Genomic DNA, 16,246 nt, shown 5'->3' on the forward strand with positions numbered 1-16,246 from the left:
TCCCAGATTCACAAAACAACGAAACAGATTATTAAATACACAAAATGATCTCCAAAGATTCCTTTAAAAAGAACCTGTCATACAGCAATTTTTCCCCTGGTAATCTAGTTATTCACAAAGAATATATTGAATGGCCACTGTATGTAAGGCACTGGGTAAGCCACAATGCAGGATTCAGAGGTAAACAAGTTGGTTTCTGGACTGGGTACTTTCCTTAGTGGGTACAGTAGGGATTTCAGAGTTTAGAGGTGGTGGCCCAGGAATGCATCATCCACAGCCTGAGAAGGCTGAAGGAAGGGAAACAGAAAAAGGCTCTCAAGGGAATTGCACCTTGGAAGCATATTAGCCTGGGAAATACTGCACTAAGGTTGAGTCCAGCTAGCTACTGCAAGTGAGCAAGTCCTCAGCTTCCTCACTGGTCAGCTAGAATGATTTGAAGGTTAATTCTAGAATTGTACAGCTGTAATTTTCTCAGTAGCACTTATTTTACCATGTCGTTAGCTAAGATGAACTTAATTCCTCCCAACTCTCCAAGCAGTTTCCTATTAGAGACAAGATTTGGGGTAGGGCTCAGACCCAAACCTTCAATCATAAGGTGTAGGCTGGGAAACGAAGTGTTCTCTATATTTGAATGGTTTCCAGGGGCCTTCAACAAAACTCAAATCAGACAAAAAAAAAAAAAAAAAAAAAATTGCTGAGACTTGAATTTCTAATTTCCTAACCTGAGCTTAAGAATATCAAACAATCAGAAAAGATATAAAGAACAATTCCTCTGGGTTCAGTGTTAGATACCAAATTGATGTAAAACCTGGTCTTTCCTTCTTTAATTGTGTACTGTGAAATTTGAAAGCTTGGTCAATTGCAGCTTTTCCCCAAAATGTGCTTTAAGAGTAATGACATCAGCTTCCAAGGCTGTTTCTTTTTCTTTTGTTTTGCTTTAAGATATACAATGGTCTATTCTTTTGGAAAGAATTGGCGTTGGTTTATTAAAAAAAAAAAATTATAATTCTGGGTTGGGTTTCCAGGGTGTTCCTCGAGCCTGAGTCTCAGCTACGTCTCTTTAGCCTAAGTTAAGGGTTTTGTTCAATGCCTACTGAAATCATTCAAATGTTGGAAAAATTCCATTTCCCAAACTACATGTTCTGGTTGAAGGTTTGAGTACGTTTGAGCCTTACCCCAAATCTTGTCTCTAATGAGTGCAAGGCAACCAACGGTACAGGCCCTGGGAAGGCATGCTCAGATCACTAGATTAAGGGCTTAACAACCTGCAGAGTGAGAATGGGTCCTTTGAAAGAGAGAGAAAGAAATTGAGAGAACTCACAGGTAAAGCCCACACAAGACAAGGCCTTTATTTCAAGCAGCAGAACAACACTGAAGAAATGCTTTTTTTTAGTCCCCAGTCATTTCTGCAGATTTGGAACCAAATTTTCACCTGTGATATTTCTCTCCCACTCCACCCACCCCTTGGACACAGCTGCTCTATTCTAAGAGAGAAAAACCTGACTTCAAAGCACATGTAACAGAATTCCCTGTGTGCTTTGATACTGGGTGTACCAGGAGGCAGAAGAGTTCATCCGTTCAAGTGCTCTAATGCTTTTTAGGGAGCGAGTGGAGAATGGGGGCGGGTAGCAATTTAGGGAAGAAGGAGAAAGAGAACAAAGGGCAGCAGACACAGCAAAGTCAAACAGGATCAAACAGTCCATTCTACTTCTAACTTCTCTAAAAGTACAGTCTGGGTTTCTGGGGGCGAACCAGTTAGTTTAAGGACTTTCTTCTGCTTTTTCTTCCCTCATACTCTTTTAAAGTTCCCTGAACAATCACTGGACTCATTTGGGCCCTAATTCGGTTGGGTTAAGTAAGTATGGGGCTGACTAAGGGGGACAAGGCCTCTTGTTCTGCCTGAAAAACTCAGTAGTCATGTATTACCTTCCTAACCCTCACAAAGTACGCCCCCGTCACATGAATGGATCAAAGCAAATCCATTTCCATTCTTGGAAAAGCAGCTCAAAGCACATGTTCTCTTGATGGTGCCGCTGTCATTTCTGTGTGGTCAACAAACATTGGTTATTGACCACTCACCCTGGACACTACTGGGGGACACTAAGATGAATAAGCTGCTCAGGGAGGTTAAGACATCAGCAAGGGCAGCAGGCACTCACAGACTAGAAGCTTTAAGAACTGCACATGCTTCTTACTTTTCCATTTTCTATTCTGTGTGCCATCCCCACCTCGGGTGCTGGTGGTGACGAGTACAGGAAAAAGCTCTGGCTCACTTCTGGCAGTTTGGCAACTGGAAATTAACATTTTTAAAAACAAGAACATGACCTTTCCCCTCCCTCATGCCCCCTCCTCAACAATTTAAACTCAAGACCTCACAGAAAGAAATGGAATGAAGACAGCTCACTTTGTTACCAGGTCTAAGCCCACTCTCATAAAACCAATGGTGGAGCATTACATGAAGTTAGAAAGTTGTACTTCACAGGTTTTGGTGGGGAAAGAAATAATCCAATCCCGTCAGATTATCTTGGCCTATAATAATTATTATTGCTCTTTTCTAAAAATTTACTATATGCATGTGCCATCACAATTAATCCTTACAATATATAAGGTAGCTGTTATTCTTATTTTGGAGGCAAGGAATCTGAGACTTTAGGGCTAAGTATCTACCCCAACACAAAGCTGGTAAGAAGTAAAGCCCAGATCTGAACCTGCATTGCCTGAACTGAAGCCCAGCTTTTAACCATCATATCGAAGGATCACACAAAGGATGGAATCCCTTACACTTGCAAGGCGACTTACCTGGTCCACAATGTTACCTGTCTGAAACATACCAAAAGCCCCTGTTTGAGATGAATCTTGCATCTCTCATTTTAAATCACTACAGTGTTAGACACACTCTCACAGGGAAGGGATGTTGACCAAAGAAGCCAAGTTATGTGTGTGTGGTCACAGGCAACATTTCTTTTCCATATTTGTGGTACAAAAAATAACCAGAAGAGCAAACTTCTTCCCTTCCTCTTCCAAAGGCCCTGGAAACATGACTTCTTAGTCTTCAAACAGAAAACCTCAAAGTCTCAAATACTGGGGCTCTTGAAAGAAGAAATAAAGGCTAGACACCATCAGATGGATTCAGGCAATAAAAATAGTATGATCAAGTAATAGCACTGGTAGCAATGAAAACATTATATTCACGTGTGTGTTGTGTATGATGTGTATACACAGCATATATATATACATATATATGTATATATATATACATATATATAATTATTGTGTATCTGTTGACAAGCATCCACTTCAAGATTGTGTTCACATACACGTTTTCTCAACTATCATAGCAAGGCTATGAGGAGAGAGGAGGAAGGTGTACTGATTCTCATTTTCCATATTACAAAAACGTGCAATAAATTACTTGACAAACAAAAACAGACAGAATTCGTTTCAGGAATTCTCAATTTTTGACATACCCTGAGCTTCAAAGGGGAGACGCCAAGACTTCACCTTCCTTTCAGCTGCCCTCGGGAAACAGTTTGCACACAGAATTTCAAATCTGATGGGCGACTCTTAAGTTCCTTTCTTGAACCGCTTTATTGAACAGAACTTCAAATCTGATGGGCGACTCTTAAGGTCCTTTCTTGAACCGCTCTATTTATTTTATTTTTTTAAATTAATTTATTTTATTTTATTTATTTTTGGTTGTGTTGGGTCTTCGTTGCTGTGCACGGGCTTTCTCTAGTTGCAGGGAGCGGGGGCTACTCTTAGGTGCAGTGAGCAGGCTTCTCATTGCGGTGGCTTCTCTTATTGCAGAGTACGGGCTCTAGGCGCGTGGTCTTCAGTAGTTGTGGCTCACGGGCTCAGTAGCTGTGGCTCATGGGCTCTAGAGCGCAGGCTCAGTAGTTGTGGCGCACGGGCTTAGTTGCTCCGCGGCATGTGGTATCTTCCCGGACCAGGGCTTGAACCCGTGTCCGCTGCATTGGCAGGCGGATTCTTAACCACTGCACCAAGGGAAGTCCCGCATTATTTATAGATGAGGGAACTTGGGCCCAGAGAGGCTGCGAGAGTTGCCTCAGGTGTGGCAGAGGCAGAATCAGGTCTCCCGACTTTTGTGTCTCCGCCCGCCAGGATCCCTTCTGTGGAATGAGACAAAACACAGCACTTTCACTACCAATGTGAGATCCTAGACTTCTGTTCACATCCCCAAACCCGCCGAGAGAGCCGGGGAGGGGGCTCTTCCAGGCCTACCTCCGGCAGCTCCCACTCTGCGCCGCCCCCTCCGACGCCTGGCCACGGCTGCGGCGAGCCCAGGGCTTCCCCCGCCCCGCGAGCTCCCTCACAAACTTGACCCGAGGGCCGGGAAAGGGGGCCGGGGGTTCTCTAACAACAAAAGGCAAAAGTGGGTGCCCGTGGGTCAGAATTTCCTCTGGGAGCTCTGGGGCGTGCAGTGTGATCTAGTAAAAGAGAGAACTCTCCCGCAAAATATCCGACCTGAAGGCAGCAGTGGGCTGCGAGGCCGGCCCCAGGCCAGGCAGGCGGGGGCGCCGCAGCGCTGCGCGGCAGCCCGGGCCGGCGGGGTCCTTCCCGGCAGGCACTGGGCCCGCCGCCGCCGCCGCCCCGCCCCGCCCCGCCCCGCCCCGCCCCGCCCCGCCCTTCCTCGCTCCCCTCCCCCACACCCCCTTCCCCCACCGCCCTTTCCCTTTCTTTCTTTCCCGGGCCGGCTCGCCCCCACCCCGGCGGCGCCCGCTCGACGGCTCGCCCAATGGCCGCGGTGCCGGGACGCGCATCAGCTGATCCGCCCGGGCTCTGGGCCTCTGGGAGCCAATCAGGGCTCCGGGGGCGGCCCCGGCTGCCGATAAAGCGTGCGGGGCCGCAGACGGCCTTGCAGAGCCGAGAATGGGAGAAGAGCCGGCTGTATAAGGAGCTCTTCCGGCCTCCTCGCCTCTCCTCTCCGCACCTCGCTCTCGCGGCCTGCCCACCCTGCCGCCTGCTCACCGCCCAGGTAAGCGCCTGGCCGGCCCGGGGGGCTCGGAAGTGTCGCGCGCCGCCCCCGCCGCCTCCCGAGCCGCCGCGCTCTGACCGATCGGCTGAGCTCGGCTCGGCCCCTTCCCACCTCCTGCCTCTACTCTGCGCCCGGCCTGCGGGCCCTCCCGCTTGCTTCCGCCGCCCGTGCCTCCCGGCGGGTCTGAGTCGGCGATGGCGGGGCGCGCGAGTCGCCAGGGCTTCGAGAAGGGCGGGGAGTTGTTTTGATCTTCCTTCAGCTGCTTGCGGTCCTAAGCGCCGCCCCTGGAGGTCGCTCGGCAGGGCGAGCTGTGGAGCCACTGCCCGGGCCCGGCGCCCCCGGCTCGGCCGTGTGGTGTGCGTGGTGGATGGAGTGGTCCCCTGCTGGAGCCTCGCTCTCTTCCTCCGCGGAGGCGGGCCGTGGGGCGGTCGTCGCGGTTAGCCGCCTGCGCGGAGGCGAGGGGCTGTGAGCGTCTGTGGTGCGGCCCGCTCCCGCCGCGGGCTCCCGGGGGCCTACCCCTGTGACTGAACAATGGGGAGCCCGGGATGCGGCATGGCCTGCGGGCGCGGCGGGTGGAGAGGCCTGGCCGGCCGGACAGGGGCAGCAGCGGCACGCTGTCCCTCCGGCGGATGTCCCCATCCCCCGCTCCTTCTAGCCCTGGCCTTGGAGAGGGATGGCCCCCCTCGGCTAGGCCCTGAGATCCAGACGGGGGCCCAAGGGGCGGGGCGCCGACTTTCGGGACCTTTCTGTGGGAAAGGGCTGCTCTCAAAGTGGATTATCCCAACCACCCCGGGGGCGGGAAGCGGGGATCCTCCCCTGGCCGCAAATCCGTGAAGAAGACCACGAACGAAGATGACGACCTAGAGTCTCGGTCCTCGGGGTCCCTCTCCAACTGCTTGGGCTTCGTCGCCTACTCAGTGAACGCCAGAGAGAAACCGCGAGTCAAGATCGAGACGTTGATCCACCAGCCTTCGCATTCCTGCTCGTCCCGGTCCGATCCCGACCGCTCTCCGACTCCCTCTCCCTCTTCCTCTCCGTCTCCCTCGCCCAGAAAGCTCCGGTGCCTGGACCAGCGAGAGCCGGAGACCCACGAGAGGCGCGAACGCTACTCCAAAAGGAGAAAGGCTAAGGAGGGCATCGATACCGTTGACCTTATGTGGCTGGGGTGAGTGAGGAGCAGGGATGAGGACCCCGGCTCCCACTGCAGCTGCAGAAACAGCTAAAAACTGCAGAATCCCATCCCTCCCAGCACCCACCACGTAATCTTGGCACCTCGGCGGCACCAGTTGATATAGTAGACCGGGCTGTTGGCATGCAACTCGTCACCAAAAAGAGCAGGATCCGAGGCTTAAAGAGAGACAGCGTGGTTTGAAATTGGAGGTGTAACAGGTTGGGGACGAAAGCCAGAGACCGAGTTATAGCTTTTAGTGGGAGCTGAAAGGGTCAGGGATTGCTCCCTCTGGCTTTTAAAGGCAGGATGGGCGTCGGGGGTGGGATTTGACTGACCAAGTCTTCTAGAGGAAGTAGGCAAAGTTAGTGGTTGTCTGCTAACACTGCTTGACAGACAGCTTCTCCTCTTTTGTGGGGGGGGAGGCTGTTGGAGGGAGAAGCAGTTATGTTTTCAGCTGGGCAAACATGGACGGTTGCCCATAGAAACTCTGCCACTGTACTTCAGAAAGTTACCCAAGTCATTGGAGGAGAACAGTGTGTTCCCTTTCCAGCCACCCTGGGCTGTCGACAGCGGAGGGAGGGGTAGGACGTTTCCTCTTAATGTTGAGGTTTGGTTTTGTGGCTTCAGCGTCTCTTCTTTCAGGGGTTTTGCGGTGGAGGCTCGCAGTTTTTAGCATGCCTCAGCTTTTGAAACCCCAGAGCTTTTTGATTTAGAAGTGGGGATTTCTTAATTACTTGAAAAGTTCTCTGGTGGAAGAATCTGGTCAAACTTAAATCTCCTCTCTGAAGTGAGAACTTTGCCTCAGACTGATGCAAATTATGCCAGCGTGTATCTTAGGATCCAACTTGGATTGGCTATTTTTACATCTTGGTAATTGTAATAACTGCTGTTCTTTTAGGAAGCCACCAGCCTCTTAAATCTTCTAGCTAGCCCACTTGTTTCATCCTACCAACTAAATGGGTGGGGGGGAGGTGTTTGTTTTTTGGAAGGGTGGAGGAATCTTCAAAAGGCCTTTTTACTAAGATATCCTCTGGGGTGTGAGGAAAAGGGAAGACTTAACCCAGAGATCATAGCAGCCAAGCCTTTCTGTGGCTGGGTTTTACTTGGAGACAATGTCTGTTCTGCAGACTTTCTGTTTCAGAACTTTTGTATCTTCATTGTGTTTGGGGGTTTTTTTTCTCCCTCTAGTATCTTAGTGTGAAAAATGAAACAATTCCTCTACCTCTGATAAACTGCAAAAAGTAGAGCTTAGTGCTCACAAGTTTAGATTCTGGCTTGAGGAAGCTTATAAGGAGACTTTTGTCTAGTATAAAAGTTTAATCTCCCTGAAAGCAAGTTAAATAAACGTACTGTACTTTTGAGTGTGTGACTTACAAAGGGAGGGGCCGCCACTCCCGCTGCTTCTTGATTTAATTGTCCTTATTGCGTAAGAGGATCTGTTTGGAGTTGGTGTTCTTATTTTATTTTATTTTATTTTGTCTCTCTCCAGAACACCTTCCACCATGGCCACCTCGGCGAGCTCCCACTTGAACAAAGGCATCAAGCAGGTGTACATGTCCCTGCCTCAGGGTGAGAAAGTCCAAGCTATGTATATCTGGATTGACGGTACTGGAGAAGGACTGCGCTGCAAGACCCGGACCCTCGACTGTGAGCCCAAGTGTATAGAAGGTGAGAGGCTGAGCTGGGTGGGAGCAGCGTGAGGGTGGGCGGCAGCCTGAGACCAAGCCACTAGATTTGGCCTCTGTTTGTAAAGCTTTTCGAAGGCGGGACTTTTCAGACTTCATTCAACCAACATTAAGCTCCTACACTGCCTCCAAGCATAATAGCAATGGACCCCTTCATTTAAATGACATCTTGCGTGGAAGCTAGTATATTGCAGGAAAAGAGACTAAGTCTGGGGGGAGAGAGGGGTTGGAAGCTTTGTTGACTTGGGCAGTCCTACTTAATTGGCCCTAATGTACCGCCAGGAACCCAGTTTGAAAACCACCACTCTAACCTGACTATGCCATCTACTTTACAAACTCTTTGAATGCTGTTTCAGACTCATGAGTCACTGAGGTTCTACATGCAAAACAAACACCCTAAAGTGGTCTCTAGGACCAGCCCTCATTAGTTTTTAGTTGATGCCACTTTTGGAAATTCTTAAACTGGCTGATTGCTTATCCTACAGGAGCTATTATATGAGTTGTGACAACTTCATTCTTTTGGTTTAGAACAAACCATAGCCACTCTCCTTCTGGAAAGGGACCGTGGTCCATCATCTTTTACCTGCTTTTAGGTTAGGTTACTCTTCTGATAATGTTCACATTTGAGCAAATGAATGAATGACTGTAATATAAAGCATATACTGTGCACCTGCTATGTGGCAGGTATTGGATAGGCCCTGGGAATACAAGATGAGAGTCTGGTCTCTGCCTTCGGAGAACTCATAGTCAACTGGAGTGATGAAGGAACTGGCCTTTAAAACAGTGTGGATAAGTGACATGGGAGCACCGTTGAATAAGTCATCTGGCTAGTGTCTGTTTCCTCATCTGTTAAAATAAGGACACCACTTGAACTAGAACAGTCCGTCACACAGTGGGGGGAGGAATTAGAGAAAGAAGCAACACAGTTGGCTGTCAGAGAATCTTTATTTCTCCTATTTCAATACTTTAAATGAGGACTGACTGACTGACTGGTGATATCCAGTTTGTCTCCTTGGTGTCCAGTAGACTTATTTACGGAGGAAACATCATTCTTAGGTTGTTCTTGTGACTGTTACTTCTTTTAAGAAAGTGATGCAATGGTCTTACTAGGAACTCAGATAGGAAGGACTCTAGGGCTACCTGCGAACCTCAGGGTTTGCATGTTAATAGTGGCAGTCATGCGTGCCTCACTGGCTTTCTGGACAAGAGAGTATAGATCTTGTGAAGACCTGAAAAGTTCCTGTGCATTTTAACTATAATTTTCCCCTCTCTTTTTACCCCAGAGTTGCCGGAGTGGAATTTTGATGGCTCTAGTACTTTTCAATCCGAAGGCTCCAACAGTGACATGTATCTCGTCCCTGCTGCCATGTTTCGGGACCCTTTCCGCAAGGACCCCAACAAGCTGGTGTTCTGTGAAGTCTTCAAGTACAACCGAAAGCCTGCAGGTGTGTATAGGATAGGTATGGATACCCCACTCCAATCCATGAATTGTAAAGGCGGGCGGGAGAGGATATTCCAAAATCGGTATTGGAAAAACAATGAGCTTATCTCAGAACTGTCTTAGAAGTCTGAAGGATTGGACATGGACCTCTCCGTCCTGAACTTCCTTGTTCAGAGAGGTTGTATGGTCCATCCTCCCATTGTTGGTTCCATAAAACGACATTGGATTCTTCTAAATCTGTTTGCCGAGGGAGTGCCGCATGTCACAGTTCTCCTGCCTGTAGATTTTAAGAACACGGATTCTGAAGTTAGAATGTTGGGTTTGAGTTCTAGATCTGTCACTTACTTGGTATGAACTTCGACAAGTTATTTTTCCCCTATACTTTTCACTTCCCCGATTTTAAAATGGGGAAAATAATGAAATCCATCTCATAAAGTTGTTTAGAGGATTAATTGAGTTAATATGTGCAAATGATTGAGAAGAATTGTATGTTAAATATCAGTTGCCTTTTCATTCCAGAGAGCTTGTTTTCTTTCTCTGTCCACTGACTAAAATAAGAGCACCTTGGTTCACTGATAACATACGTTTGCCTTGAGGTTTGCTGTAACTGCACCTTTGGTTTTTGTCTGGCATACCCATTGCTCCCAGTTCTCCACCATTCACCTTTTTAAGCTCAGCTGGAGTCTCACTTCCATGAAGTCTCTTGCCACACTCAGCCAGTGAGACTTTTTGGCAAGTCACTTAGTGACTCTGGACCTTACTTGTCTTTGTTTTGAGAGGTATTATCAAATTGTGGTAAAGGGCCTGAGCTCTGAAGTCGACAAGCAGGGTTTCCTGACTTTGCTGCTTGTGCTGTACCCTGGGCAGGCTACCTACCATCTCTGAGCCTCATTTTCTCATTTGTAAAAACGGAGACTCGTAATACCCACCTCAGGGCTGTTAGGAATACGAAGTTGGGGGTTTTCTTTGATGTAACGTAGAGGTCTTAAAATGGTTCCTGGGACATAGTGAAACAGCCATGAGTCTATAAAGTTCTGTTCTGGGTTAGAAATTATTGTTCCCAGTTGAGCTTGTCGCATTTTATTTTATTTTTATTTTTTTGTACTAACCAATACTATAGAACTTAGCACTTTATCTGCTCACCTGGAATGTAAGGCTCTTTATAGGCAAATGATTCTCTCAATAAAAATTGTAGATTTGGCTCTAAATGTTTGAGAAACTAGGACTAAGTCTGACAGCTAGAAACAGTTCTTTTGTGAATAGAGGGTTTACGTGCCTGACATTTGGTATTTGGGAAGGAGCCAGCTTGCAGATAAGGTGAAAACTTGCTCTGTTCTGGATCCACTCCCACGTGACTTTGTTGTAACCCAGTTTAGTTATAAATAAAGCCTTTTGAGAGTCTCTCTGCAGATATATAATCATAGCTTCCCTTATCGTCCCCTTTTACACCGACCGGGGCACAGAAAGGTTAACACTGGGTCAATTCAGCTTATAATCAACATCTCAAGTACCTGGAGCCCAAGGACTATTTCCCGTCAACGCAGGGATTCGGTACGTTTGTCCATATGTCTCTAATAGTGTGTTGACTCTTTCTTTTTCCTAGAGACCAATTTAAGGCACACCTGTAAACGGATAATGGACATGGTGAGCAACCAGCGCCCCTGGTTTGGAATGGAGCAAGAATATACTCTCATGGGCACAGATGGGCATCCCTTTGGTTGGCCTTCCAACGGCTTCCCTGGGCCCCAAGGTAAGTCCCCTTGGTGAGGGGTGAATCTTGCTCCTCCCCAAGTGCTTAATTAGCAAGGAAAGTCTCTTTCTCCAGAGATGGGAGTGAATCCTTGTGGATCAAAACGCTAGGGGAGTATTCCTGAGATTGGCTGAAATAATACTGTAAAGAGAGAGAGCCCTCGTGCTATACCCAAATCCAGACGTGGATGTTGAGACAACAACCTTGCGGGAAAACCTTTGGCCCTACTGAGAATGTGGCCAGGAGGGCCCCCTGCACTCCACTCCTGCACCTCCAGGTGAAGGCAGGGATGGTGATTCCAGAGAGAGCAAGTGTTGAGAGCTTTCTGACTTCTGACTTTGGACCGTGCATCTCACATAGATAGGAATGTTCTTGATGTCCTGCCTCTTGACCTTCCATCTTGACGCCTCTGCAGGTCCCTACTACTGTGGTGTGGGAGCAGACAAAGCCTATGGCAGGGACATCGTGGAGGCGCACTACCGGGCCTGCTTGTATGCCGGCATCAAGATCGGGGGCACAAATGCCGAGGTCATGCCTGCCCAGGTAAATGGCTCTAGTCCATCACCTTCCCCGCCTAGAGGCGAGTGGGGGCTTTTGCTAGCAAGGGCTGCTCTGGGGCCCCGCTCCTTAACCCGAAGTCCTCAAGGTGGCTTGGAGTAGAGGTGAGAAGGGTGCACCTGTCAGAGCTTCTGGGTTGGGGTGAGCAGTGGGTTTTGCTCTAAAGGCCAGTCTTCTCGTTCTGTCTAGTGGGAATTCCAGATAGGGCCCTGTGAAGGAATCGACATGGGAGATCATCTCTGGGTGGCCCGCTTCATCTTGCATCGTGTGTGTGAAGACTTCGGAGTGATTGCCACCTTTGATCCTAAGCCCATTCCTGGGAACTGGAACGGTGCCGGCTGCCACACCAACTTCAGCACCAAGGCCATGCGAGAGGAGAATGGTCTGAAGTGAGTGCCGCCTCCTCCTGGGGCTGTTTCACTCTCTTTGCAAGAATACTTGCCAAGGGTTTGGATGTATTGGGGATGAGTAAGCCGCCTTCTCAGTTCGTACCTTAGCCCTTGGCTTCAAAAATTGTCTTCTGATCCTGTCATTTTGTTTCTATTTGAAAAGTACCCAAAAAATACTCTAGGAGTAGGATTCAAGGATGGTGATAGGGGAAAGTTGACACAGATGAATGCATTTGAAAGTCTTTAGTAAGAACTAAATTAGTTAACAGTACAGGCTTATGAATGAATTTAATGCCTGCGGGTGGGAGAAAGAAAGTCCTTGATTGGGGTCTTTTCATTCAACAAATGCCATCTACTGCATGTCTAGCACTCTTCTGAGCACTAAGAGACACAGGTTACAAGGCAAAGTGCTGCCCTTGTGGAGAATTTGTTCTCCTGGGGCCATGTTTTGGTGAATTAGACCCCGGAAAACAGTCTCTGGTAGATGAGTCACTCCATTCTTGGATCCACACCTGCTCCTCTGCCCTTGAAGGGCGGGTTTCCTGGTGGCAGGTTGGACCCTCATCTTAACTGTCTCCTCCAGGTACATCGAGGAGGCCATCGAGAAACTAAGCAAGCGACACCAGTACCACATCCGAGCCTACGATCCCAAGGGGGGCCTGGACAACGCCCGGCGCCTAACTGGATTCCACGAAACCTCCAACATCAACGACTTCTCTGCCGGTGTGGCCAACCGCGGCGCTAGCATCCGCATTCCCCGGACTGTCGGCCAGGAGAAGAAGGGTTACTTTGAAGACCGTCGCCCCTCTGCCAACTGTGACCCCTTTGCGGTGACGGAAGCCCTCATCCGCACGTGTCTTCTCAACGAAACTGGCGACGAGCCCTTCCAGTACAAAAACTAAGTGGACTAGACTTGCAGCCGTCAAAACCCCTCCTAATCCTACATCCTGCTCCCACTCTCGCCCCTCTCACCTGTCATAATAGCTGTTAACTCAAAGGGTGGGATATCATGGTCTTTTTTTATTCCTCACTCTTGCTTTCTTTGGCCAGGATAGAGGGGTCAAGTTCTTAATCTCTTCACACCCACCTACCCCCCCCCCATTTTTTTTTCCTATCACTGAAGCTTTCTAGTGCGTTAGTCAGGGCGGGGTTGGGGAAACATAACCACTGCTTCCATTTAATCAGGTGTGTTTGTCCAATAAGCATAGCTATCCAGACAGAGAGCATAGTATTTGTGAAGGGAGGGGGAGGACTTTCTCTGCGTGGTAGCTGAGTCGGGGGCAGGGGGCTTGATTCTGTGGTAACGTTAGGATTTCCCTTTCTTGGTGAGAAATTCCATGACTTATAAAGGTTATAACCAACTTTCTATTAAAAGTGAGAATTAGGGGAGAAGGAAGGGTGGGAAATCAGGTAGGAAAACGCCCTAGATCTCCTGGTGTGGTGCTTCCCTTGCCTGGGGCTAAATGCCCTGACAAGCTCAGCATAAATGGATGGATAGCCCTACCTTAAAAGAAAGTTCCGTGTTGTTTGCTCCTCCATTTATAACACAAAGCAGAGTAGTATTTTTATATTTAAATGTAAAAACAAAAAAATTATATATATGGGTGTGCAGATAAATGTGTGTTTTCTCCTTAGGGAGTACAAACCATTCTGGTCACGGGGAGCCAAATTTGAGTTGAGTAGTCTGGTTAAGAATAAGGGTCTCCTTTTGCGGGGGTGGTGGGGTGGGGGGGGGGGTGCTTGACAAGTTGGCTGCTGGGCTCTTATCCTCTCACTACCGCTTCAGGGCTTCTCTGCCCTGCTCACCCTCCTGGGGAGGCTGACACAGGTTGGCTGTGGCAGCCCTCGGAAGCAGCAGCAGTCACCTGAGCCCTGGGGCTTCGGTTCAAAAGACACACACGTACTTGTACACACAGGGGTTTGGAAATATGAGTTGGCTGGTCAACTTGAGCATGTTACTGACAAGGGGCTTTGGGGGTTATTTTCTGGTGGGACTAGCATGTCACTAAAGCAGGCCTTTTGATATATTAAAAAAAAAATTTTTTTTTAAAGCAAAACAGAAGTTTAGATTTTAATCATATTTGTAGGGTTTCTAAGTCTTTGTTTTGCAGAATTGCTTGTTTGCTTCAGCTGTCTCCTTCCCATGTCTGCTGTTGGAGGAGATGAGGACAGGTCTGGAGTCAAAACACTTGTAATTTTGTGTCCTGGTGTCTATTCTCTGAGTGTGAAATATTCCCTTCCTTTGTTAAGATTCCTGAAGAGTTTTTTTTTTTTCTTTTATAATAAAAACAAACCCCACCTTTGTCCCTACGTTTCCCCTAGTGTTTCTGGCTGTTTTTGTGTTGGCTGCAGCAGGCGGGCTATGGTTTTTTCTTCCCATGACAACTTCTAATTGCCATGTACATACAGTATGTTCAGAGTTAGATAACTACTCATTGTAAACAAACTGTGTTAACCGCCCAGAGCAGCTCTTATAAATCAACCTAACATTTATAAGATCTCTTCTGACTTGATTCTTTGTGATTCTTTTAAATCCCTATGTGCCACTTCATTCCCTTTTACTACCAAAAAAGGGGAGTTTTTTAAAAGAGGCAAAGTAAGTTCACGTTTACCTGTTCTTGGAATTTAGAAAAACATCTTTCCTGAGTCTCGTTGCCAACCAGATCTTTCCCGTGCTTTGGGAATTTGGATATCTGGGTTAAGGCGTATCCCAGCCTTAGAATTTTGCAGTAGGGTACAAACACCAACTGTCCCCTCGCATGTGCTCCAGAGCTTGGCTTTGACCTATCATGCTATCACATTGTTGTGAATACCCCTCTGGCTTAATGTTATAGCAGCCTAAAGTGTTTAGTGTGCTTTCAACTGGTCTCACTATCCCTACTGGTCTCCATTTCATCCTGTGCCCAGCTGCCAGTGATTCATCTAAATAGCAAATATTGACCACGTTGCTACGCTGGTTAAAGCCTTCCGAGGCTGGCTGTGCCGAGGGCAAGCCAGCCCCAGACATGCCTTGGATACGCTTTCCTTGCACTAGACCAGTGAGCTGCTTGTGATACCCCCAAAAGCACTATGTTGACACCTTGGTGCCTTTGCTCCCTGTCCCTTTACCTGGAAATTCTTCCACCCCGTCCTGGCTTCTTCCTACCTTAGTTCATTTCCACATCAGGCTGGGTAGGAGCTCCCTCCTGCTCTGCGGTGCTGTGCACGTACCTCTAGCAAAAACACTTATTCATCCTTCGACCTTGTAAGGTACCAGGTATCGTGGGCAATCGTAATTACCTTTTTAAAAAGTAGTGTCCTCTATCAGTTTGGAGGTAACTGGTGCCTGTTACAGCAAATTTATAGAGATGAGTTTTCTTTGGGCAAGTGCTTATTGCTCTAGTCTTAGGTAATCCTAGATATTTGCTTTTTTTTTTTTTCTAAGCTATGTCCCATTTTCAAAGTAGGATTATCTTATCTATTGGTTTGCTGGGAGTGGTCCCAGTTTGCACCATGTTTTGGCATGATTATTAAGAGTGCCCTCTTGCTCTCAGCGTTTTCCAGGTTTTGCTGATAAATTATTTATTTCAACGGAAGCTCTATTTCCCTCTCTCCAGCCGAAGTTGGCTTCCCTTCCCTGGGTCACCCACACAGTTCTTGGTGAGGGGTACTCTGCACAGCGCAAGCACTACATTAAGGAAATAACCTGAGCACTTTGCTTGTGTGCTCATTGTTAGCAATTCTCTGACAGATTATGTAGAAAGGAATTCTCAATGTGATCAGGATTTAGGTGGAAATAACTAGTATATTTCCTTCTCCACCCTCTTACATAGAGTTAGCTTTGACCTACAAGTCACAGTGCAATCCCCTTGTATTTCTAAGGTGTTTTTTATAGCTCATTTAGCAGACATTAGGCTACGTGATAACTTTATCAGTGATAGATTAAACAGAATGACGGCCAAACCTTCAGCCTTAAAGAGACAGGCCAGTATTCACAAAAGGATTTTCTCCATTTTAAACACGAGTGCCCTTAATTCCATCCTGCCAGTTATTGGATAAGAGCTAAATGACAACACAAGCTAGTAGGAGAACGTCAAGGAGCTGATAAAGGATTCCAAGGAGTTCCTTGGATGGTTACTACTGGGATCATTTAAGAAGCCAGATCTGCGCTGCTGGGTAGAATGTTACCCTAGTGGATAAAAGAACTTCCTAAACAAATACTTGGTGCCGGGGCTCCAAATATCTCACCAAAGGCTGCACTTAGGTAATTCCAGCTA

General features: G+C 47.8%; 1 protein-coding gene across 4 annotated transcripts; it reads left to right on the plus strand.

Moving 5' to 3' along the window:
• The first annotated feature begins 4,845 nt into the window (after nt 1-4,845).
• GLUL (glutamate-ammonia ligase) lies at nt 4,846-14,490 on the plus strand. 4 transcript variants are annotated; one of them, XM_082394495.1, is made up of 8 exons: nt 4,870-4,996; nt 6,048-6,161; nt 7,657-7,835; nt 9,136-9,312; nt 10,897-11,043; nt 11,459-11,586; nt 11,791-11,990; nt 12,574-14,490. In XM_082394495.1, the coding sequence occupies exons 2-8, from the start codon at nt 6,151-6,153 to the stop codon at nt 12,890-12,892; spliced, it is 1,161 nt and encodes a 386-aa protein (XP_082250621.1). In that variant the 5' UTR covers nt 4,870-4,996; nt 6,048-6,150; the 3' UTR covers nt 12,893-14,490. The 4 variants fall into 4 exon arrangements, with proteins under 4 accessions (XP_082250619.1, XP_082250620.1, XP_082250621.1 ...); XM_082394492.1 differs by having other exon boundaries at nt 4,873-4,996; nt 9,136-9,297; XM_082394493.1 differs by lacking the exon at nt 6,048-6,161 and having other exon boundaries at nt 4,846-4,996.
• The last annotated feature ends 1,756 nt before the right edge of the window (nt 14,491-16,246 follow it).

The sequence above is a fragment of the Balaenoptera borealis genome, assembly GCF_965194805.1.
Source record: "Balaenoptera borealis genome assembly, chromosome: 1".
NCBI lineage: Eukaryota > Metazoa > Chordata > Mammalia > Artiodactyla > Balaenopteridae > Balaenoptera > Balaenoptera borealis.

What these genes read in the sequence shown, in the direction of transcription:
- GLUL (XM_082394495.1), top strand. An exon ending in CGGCTTCCCTGGGCCCCAAG is followed by an intron (nt 11,044 to 11,458) that starts GTAAGTCCCCTT and finishes ACGCCTCTGCAG; the next exon opens with GTCCCTACTACTGTGGTGTG. An exon ending in CGAGAGGAGAATGGTCTGAA is followed by an intron (nt 11,991 to 12,573) that starts GTGAGTGCCGCC and finishes TGTCTCCTCCAG; the next exon opens with GTACATCGAGGAGGCCATCG.